General features: G+C 54.6%; 1 protein-coding gene across 5 annotated transcripts in view; it reads right to left on the reverse strand.

Annotated features, from left to right (window-relative positions):
- Nucleotides 1-24: 24 nt before the first annotated feature.
- The window catches only part of TRAF7 (TNF receptor-associated factor 7, E3 ubiquitin protein ligase), a 33,682-nt gene continuing 26,005 nt past the window's right edge, over nt 25-7,701 (reverse strand). For all 5 annotated transcript variants that reach the window (XM_009329369.1, XM_009329368.1, XM_009329371.1 and 2 more), the window contains 10 exons: nt 6,873-6,921; nt 6,241-6,368; nt 5,080-5,162; nt 4,630-4,669; nt 4,080-4,196; nt 2,758-2,880; nt 1,820-1,939; nt 1,469-1,600; nt 1,109-1,228; nt 25-860 (listed from right to left, as the gene is read on the reverse strand). In XM_009329369.1, coding sequence (XP_009327644.1) covers nt 846-860; nt 1,109-1,228; nt 1,469-1,600; nt 1,820-1,939; nt 2,758-2,880; nt 4,080-4,196; nt 4,630-4,669; nt 5,080-5,162; nt 6,241-6,368; nt 6,873-6,921 — 927 coding nt within the window. In that variant the 3' untranslated portion in view covers nt 25-845. The remainder of the gene's footprint in view (nt 861-1,108; nt 1,229-1,468; nt 1,601-1,819; nt 1,940-2,757; nt 2,881-4,079; nt 4,197-4,629; nt 4,670-5,079; nt 5,163-6,240; nt 6,369-6,872; nt 6,922-7,701) is intronic.

The raw sequence follows: 7,701 nt of genomic DNA on the forward strand, positions 1-7,701 counted from the left end.
CAATAACTCACGCTGGCCAGGAACAACTCTTTCCGCTTTTATTGTCAATGAAGAAATAATCAAATCTATATTACAATCTTAAAAACAGTAGAAAATGTGAGTAAAAATGCAACGGAGGCTTTTTCTCTTTAATGTGGAGACCATTATTACAGGGTGGTGAACAATGGGCTTGTGTTATTTGATTTGAGAACTAGCTGTGGCATAAAAATCGTACCTGGCTACTCAAGAAAACACCTCTTCCCAGATGGATCAGCCTGACATCTTGGCAGTAAAATTAAATACTAGAGACACGAAGGGGTCGGGGTCCCAACCCAGGGCAAGGCCTAATGCTCAGTTCTACCATTTACAAAGGGACCAGCCTCCCAGCGTCGCCGCCCTGGCCAGGCTGGCTCCTGCCCGTGACAAGCTGAACCACTGAGTCCCATCACTGGCCGAGGGCTGTGCTGCATCTGCACCGCTGCCCCGCGGGGCTGCCGTGGCCTGGAGGCTCAGCTTCGCCCCAGCCCTGGCCCCAGAGGATGCTCCCCAGCTGGGGGGGGGCGCAGGCAGAGGAGGGCACCCTGCGGTGCCGAAGGCACTGGCACCGGAACGGCTTCCTCTGCATTTCCAATCGTATACGGCAGATCCGAGGGGACATCTGGAGCATCCCTGGGCCAGACCCGTCCCGAGAGCTGCCAGCCGGGGTCCTTGCGGGTGGGAGAACCGGCCGATGGGCAGCGGCAGGCAGTGGTCGGTGCGGAGAGGAGCTGCAGCAGTTACTTCATAGTGGTGTTAGTCACCCAGCAGGCCGACGGAGGGGAGGTGTTTTTGGTCTTTCAGTGTGCAGGACTAGTGCGGCGCTCTCACTAGCACGTCCAGACCTGTGGAGGAGAGACAACAGGAACCCATGGCGGTGACTGTTCTGAGCAGCTCTGTGGGCTTCTCTTCATCCTCTTGTGGAGCTTCCCTTTGGGCTTCCAGCATCCACAACACCCTCCGTCAAGTTAAACCTCCCACCCGTTGAGAACCACCCCCTTGTTTGTTTGAAGGCGGCTCCTAACTCATTTAACGCCCTAGTTCTAGTACTGGAGGAGAACGAACCGTCAAGGAGAAACCTGAGGAAACCAACCTTTACAGTGCTGTCCACGGCGCCGGAGAACAGGCGGCCCCTGGAGACTGCGAGGGCAGTGACGCTACCCTGGTGTCGCAGCAGCGTCTGAGTACAGATCATGTTGTCCATGCTCCACACCTACGGGCACACAGGAGGCGTGAGCCAGGAGAGCGGCACGGGCTCTGACACATCCCGAGCACCGGGAGGGACGGGGGATGCTGAGTGCCACAGGGTTCGAGCCAGGTGACACAGATTAAATATGAGGCCACGTGGCATGCAGGGATGAGGATCCCCCGTCCTCCCTTCCCCTCAGGGCTGTCCGTTCTTTAACAACAGTGCCAAATGCACAGACGCAGCTGCACATCCCCGGACACGTACCCTGAGAGACCGGTCATACGACGCACTGAAGACTTTGGTTTGATCCGGCGTGGAGATGACAGCGAGGGCGTAGACCGTACCCACGTGCCCAGTCAGCGTGCGGACTTGTTCCTTTGTCTCTATATCCCAGACCTACGGGAGGAGAGCAGGGCTCGGAGATTGCACTGGGCTGCAGGCCACCGACTTCTCCTCCGAGAGGTGTGTCCACCTCCACGCACACCTCCAGGGTGGGTGCTGTGCACCCATGCTCCGGGTGTGCCATAAAGGGGACCGGCAGAGCCAGGCCCCCGTCTCCTTGCCCCTCTCCCCCAGCCCCGGGCCAACCAGCGCGTCAAACCCCGCAGCCCTTACATGGATGAGGTTCTCGTAGGTGCCACACACAATGTGGTGGTTTGTCACAGCGATGGAGTAGACGCTGCCTCCTGATGTCTGCAGCACGTGGACACACTCCAAGTTGCGGATGTCCCAGATCTGAAAGAGACGCCGGAGCAAAGGCAGGATGAGAGCCATGCAGGGACCCCTCTCCAGGAGGGAGCTCCCTTGAAGCTCTTCTCCAGCCACACGTGGAGTCAGCCTGGCTCCACGTGTGCCCAAATCACATCTTTAAGGACAAATCTGTCCGGCTGGGAACGTTCAGTACTGATGAGCAAAGTCCTGCTATCTTATTTAGCTGCCCAGCTTTGAACATCCAGGCTGAAAAAGTTGCGGAGGTTGCACGCCTTGTGTGTGTGACTATGCACACACATGTGCACACACAACCCAGTCCCTGAGAGCACTAAAAACCGATGCAGACAAATTAACAGGGATTTATTAACACTGAGGAGGGAAACTTCAAATTCTCTTGTGTCACCCAGATGCTGAGAGGTGAACTATTCATCAAAGCCTGAGCCAACACAGATGAGGGCATTTCGGAAACCACACGCAGATTTATGGTAACTCTGCAGCCAGACAGTGACCTTCTCCTCTTATCAGCAGGACTGTCAGCGCAGATAACGCTGCGGCAGCTGTGGAGGCAGCGTGAGGCGCCATAGCTGTGAGGCCGCGTTTTATCTTAGCGAGCATCCCCCAGCAGCTGCTCTCCCAAGGACCAGCCAGAGCCCAGCCTTTTGTGCCTGCAAAGATGCAATCAGCGCAGTAAAATCTAGTGTGTCAGCAACGCTACAGCAGTGCTCTCACATCCTAGCAGCTACCTTTTGTCCTGCTCCACCAACCCATGCTGCAGAATACAGATACGTAGAGGCATGGGGAGAGCCGAAGGCTTACGGTTGCCACGAGTCTCAGGGTCCCACCTTGATTGTTTGGTAAGATCCGCTGTAGAGATAGTTTTGAGAAGCCACCAGCGCTCGCACCCAGTGATTGAGACCTGTCAGCTCCTTCTTCAGTTTGAGCTCGGTACCTACAATATCCCAGACCTGCGGAAAACACAAACACACACACACACACACGGAGGAGAGGCTCAGTGGGACTGGGCAGCGATGGGGCAGAACAGGTCAGCCTCTAGCTCGGGGGCCAGGCGCTGCCCACCCCTGCCCAGCCAGCCAGCACAAGGCCCTACCAGCCTCGTAGGGCAACCTCGCGCTGGCTCTCCTGCCCCGTGGGAATCGCCTGAACCCACTGACTTGCAGATAAAACACACAATAACTATGCTGAATAGGCATGTTCCCTGAGGGCCTGGGAGAGCTCGCTTGGAGCCTGCATTATCACTGGCAGAGACCCTTCCCTAGCAGAGCCGCGGGCTTGAAAAACCTAAACCAAATCTACAGTAAAGAACTGCTCTGGACTTCCACTCCCAGCCTGTCCCCACAAAGCTCCATTCCCACAGCTCCTGGGAAACCCTGGCCGAAGCCCCCAGCACGCAGGGATCGACGGATCTCACCCCACCGCTCAAAGCAGCGCTACTGGCCTGCTCGGCTCATCTGGCAGAAAGTGGCTGGGGGCAACAAAAACAAAAGGCCCCAAGTTCTCCTTCTGCTTAGTGCTGTCTCACTGCTCCTCCAGCCCCGAGCGCTCTCTAGATAGCTGAACCACTCCAGGCCCCAGATAAAGAAAAGAGCATGCGCCCTCTTACAGATGGATGGTCCCATAAGCCGTCTCACCAGGAGCTGGAAACAGAACCATGGGAATCCAGCCAAGGCTTTAAAGGGCAACTTGCAAAGCTGTTCCCTGATTTCTGCATGCTTTAGGTAAAGAATGCAGATTCAAGATCCTTTGGAGGGGCTTTCAAAACAGGCAGCCTGAATCCCCAGCCAATTTTGGAACCCAGACACAATTCCCAATGGTCTGAGTAGGTCTGTTGGGGGCCCAAGGACACACACACTCAGGAACTGCCAAGATACTCCACCTGCAGCCTCAGGTTTACAGAGTTAGAAGAAACAAAAGTTGTTTTTTCAGCCAGGTCCCAGAACATCTTTGACTTCAGCACAGAGCATGGGCTAAACCTCTGCAGTGCTGGCTGCTCTGTGTAGCTGTGCTTCTCTGTGGCTCAGGAGAGCGTAGTAACAAGGTCACCTACAGACCAAAATGCCACTTTCTTCCTGCTTGGACACTGCTGCCTGACGGTTTGTACCGTCAGTCCCCAACCAGACCAAGAGGAGCCTCCCCAGAGCTCTACCTTGATGGCTTTGAGAGAGCCGCTGAACAGCATGTTGTGCGAGGAGACCAAAGTGCAAACAGGATTGTCATGTGCTCGGATCGTGTTCACCTTCTGCAGGTTTTGAATATCCCAGACCTGCAAAGGAGAAGAAGAGCACCCGTGAGGGGCAGGGGCAGGCCCCTTGTGCTGAAGCCCTTCCTCTTTGCCTCTGAAGGAAGGCAATCGCACACAGGCAAAACCACAGGCAGGACCGGGCACTAGTACGAGCCGCTGTCCTGGCTTGATCAGGACTGACCACCCAGCCCCAGCTCAGAGCACCAGCCTCCTGCTCCCCACGCAGGAGCCGGAGTGGGAAATCCAGCCTGCAGGCAACACCCCAAATCCAACCCACGAGTAACTTGGCTGAAGGCAGTGGATAAAGCACACACGGGTTATCAGTCTTACACCACTGGCAGCTGAAGAGCCTTATAGAAAAAAGGATGCAGGTCTCTGCTCTACATTAGCCTGGGGCTGGCCTGTAGATCTCACATCCCAACCGCAAAGCGGAGCAGGGGTCCTGGGTACTCACAATAATGGTGCAGTCAGCAGAGCCGCTGTACAGCTTGTTCCTGTAATGTCACCAGAAAACAAAAGGAGGTCAGCGAGGGAGAGCAACGAGTGCAGGGTCCCAGCTCGTTCCCAGGCACCGTGCTGGGCGAGGAGCTGCAGTCCCACAGCCTCACTGGGCCAAGACTAAACACACCAACCCCGGGAGCGGAGCCCAGGTCTCGTGAGGAGGCCAGCCTGGATTGGCCCTTTGAGCAGGAGGCCAGGCACCCCACTGGTGACCAGGGAAGGAAGCCAGGACAGCAGGGGAGGCCAAAGAGATACATGCTTTGTCGATTTTTAAAGAGCAAAGAGGCAAGATGTGCCTCTCATACACAATCTTGGCACGTGCAGGACTGAGGACGGGAATGGTAAGGGCATGCTCAGGAGCCCCAGTGCTCTCCTGCAGGGGCAGGTGTCCCTCTCCACTCACCCCTGGATGCAGAGAGCCAGTACAATTCCATCGTGACCCTCCAAGGTCTTTTGGCACTTGTATGTGGTACAGGTATCCCACACCTAACAGGAAACACAAGTCAGCAGCGGGTCACACGCCGGCAGACAGAGCAGCTGGGGACCCGGGCAGGATGTCAGCAAAGCCACAAAAGCACCGAAACGAGGAAACAGACTGTCACCTGGGCACCTGCCTTCCGGGCTCCCAGGCAGAGATAAGCCTGTCTAGGAAAGGAAATTTACTGCAAAGGGTCAGGTTGAAGTTAATGAGACACTGGACAGCAGCACGCATCAGCCCTCTCCAGCACTGCCTTTCACAGCCCAGGCCAACACAACACACTGAACCAGAGAAGCAGCTCTCGGGCTCCTGCTTTAGCAATTCACACCCCGTCCTAGGGCTCCAATGGCACAGCACGGGCTCCTCTGCCACTGCAAAGGTTTTCCCCACTGAGCACACACCGCTCTCTCAAGAGAGGGAACACGGGAATGTGGTGCCCAGAGCAGCCAGGACAGGGGAGAAAGCTGTTTTCTTTCAATAAAGTACAGCAATGTCCATTTTCTTCCATGCGGCTCTTGCTATCACTCAAAGAAACTAAACCAAAGCTCTGCTCCTGGCAGGGCTAGTCGCGGCAGCCCGCGGGGGTCCCCCGCCCCGCCCGCAGCCCCCCGCAGGCCCCACGAACATTGGGAGCTGTTGTTTAGGTTGCACTGAAGCAGTGCTGTCAGTTTGAGTTACTGAAAACAGGACAAAGAAAAACAAACATGCCACAAAATGGAAAAAGGACACATTTGATCAGGGGAAAATGTTTTTTTCTAAGATGATTTTTTATAACAAGGGAAAATAAAATCAGAAGCCAAAATAGGCTTGGATGCCCTAAACACCATATAAAGCACAACCAGGAGCAGCAGGAAATTTCAAATCAGGGCTTTGCAAAAACCACTAATTGTCTCTCCATTTCACTATCACGTAACATTTCCTCGCAGAGAATTTTGCCCAACTGTAACTGCAAAGAATCATTTAAGATTCTTTGGGAGAAACTTTGGGAAGTGACATCCCCCCACCCCACAAACTGCAACCCAGCTTCTGTCCCACCTGAAGCACATTTACAAATGCAGAAGATACACAGAAGCAGCAAGCTCTTACCTTAATGGTTTTGTCTGAAGAGCCACTGAAGAGCAAGTCTCCTATGGAGTAAACGCACAAACACCAGACAGGGCCCTGGTGTCCCACAAAGGTTCCTTTGCACTTGAAGATCTGTTGAGGATCATAGGCTACAGAAACAAGACGGCAGGTGAGAGGTGGTAGAATGATGCTGCGCCATGTCACGGTGAGTCTGGAGGAGGCAGAGCTCCCTGCACTGGCCCGGCAGGTCCTCCTTGCACTTCACGTTGTTCCAGGCCAGAAGGAACCGTGAGACCCTCCCAGTCTGGCTGGAGGGTCTCATGTCCCACCCTTACAGCTCATTCACTTATCATTGCTTTGAGCCCCAGGACTCGTTTCCCTAATGCAACTCCCGGGCTGGACCTAGGGAGGCCAGAGATGCAGAGTCCACTTGACATCTCCCCCAGCAGCTAATTACCCTGCAGCACTGTGAGTTCCCCTTCAGCCAGTGCTTCTGGCAAACTCTCCCACCAGTATTTTCTTCCTGCAGCAGTGGTGATCCTGTGAACAAATCACTGCTGCACCCAGAGACAACTGTGACCATGCCTAAAAGGGCTCACTGGGCCATCAACCCAAACCCAGCCCAAGAGGATGAAAACCACATGCATACTCACATCCAAGGATGCCCATGTTGAGCCGAGCATTAATGTGGGAGAGTTCATCCTGAAAAACAGAAGAAGCTGCATAAGCTGCACAGCCATCAAGACCAGCCTGCCCTTCTGGGCATGGCTCTAAGACTGCCCCCTCCACTGCTAAAACCACTCTTGCCTTTGGACAGGTCTTGTCTCCCTGTGAAGGCCCTCCCTCAGCAGCTGACTCATTCTCTGATCGGGGGTCTCCTGCTCTAGGACTGCACACGTCCATCCCTCTGTCACCTCCTTCCAGAGACCACGGGGCTCTGACAGCATCTCAGAACTGCACTAAACTCCTCAGTATTCAGGCAGGCACTGAAATACCTTTCAGAATATGCTGTCCTTGCTCTGCCATTCACCAGACTGCTAAAAATAACCAAATCGCTTATGGGGACTGCTTGCTCAGCTGGGATCTTGAAGCCCACCTTGCTGGAGAAGAATTGGAAGGTCTCTTTGCAGTCTTCTCCATGGCCCAGTCCCTACTGCATCCATGGGGACCCTCTTCATCAGTATGCTTAGGTAAACCAGGGTGAGCTCCTCCTGATCAGTACATCCAGTGGGATGCAGTCTGCCTGAACTAGGGAGGAATGTCTACCTAACACCAGTGCTTGAATAATGTCCAAAATCATGAGACAGCTCTCACTCCCAGCTTGTTAGCAGGGATCTGCTTATCTTCCTGCTTTCTCTGCAGGCAGGGAGAAGGCATACTGTCCCCGGCTAGTATAAAAGGTACAGGAGTGCCCAGGCTTTGGAGCAGAGGGCTCTCTCCTTGCTGCAGGGGTCCCTTCCTCTGGCAAAACATTTCAAGAGC

Source organism: Pygoscelis adeliae, unplaced genomic scaffold (assembly GCF_000699105.1).
Source record: "Pygoscelis adeliae isolate BGI_AS28 unplaced genomic scaffold, ASM69910v1 Scaffold467, whole genome shotgun sequence".
Taxonomy (NCBI): Eukaryota; Metazoa; Chordata; class Aves; order Sphenisciformes; family Spheniscidae; genus Pygoscelis; species Pygoscelis adeliae.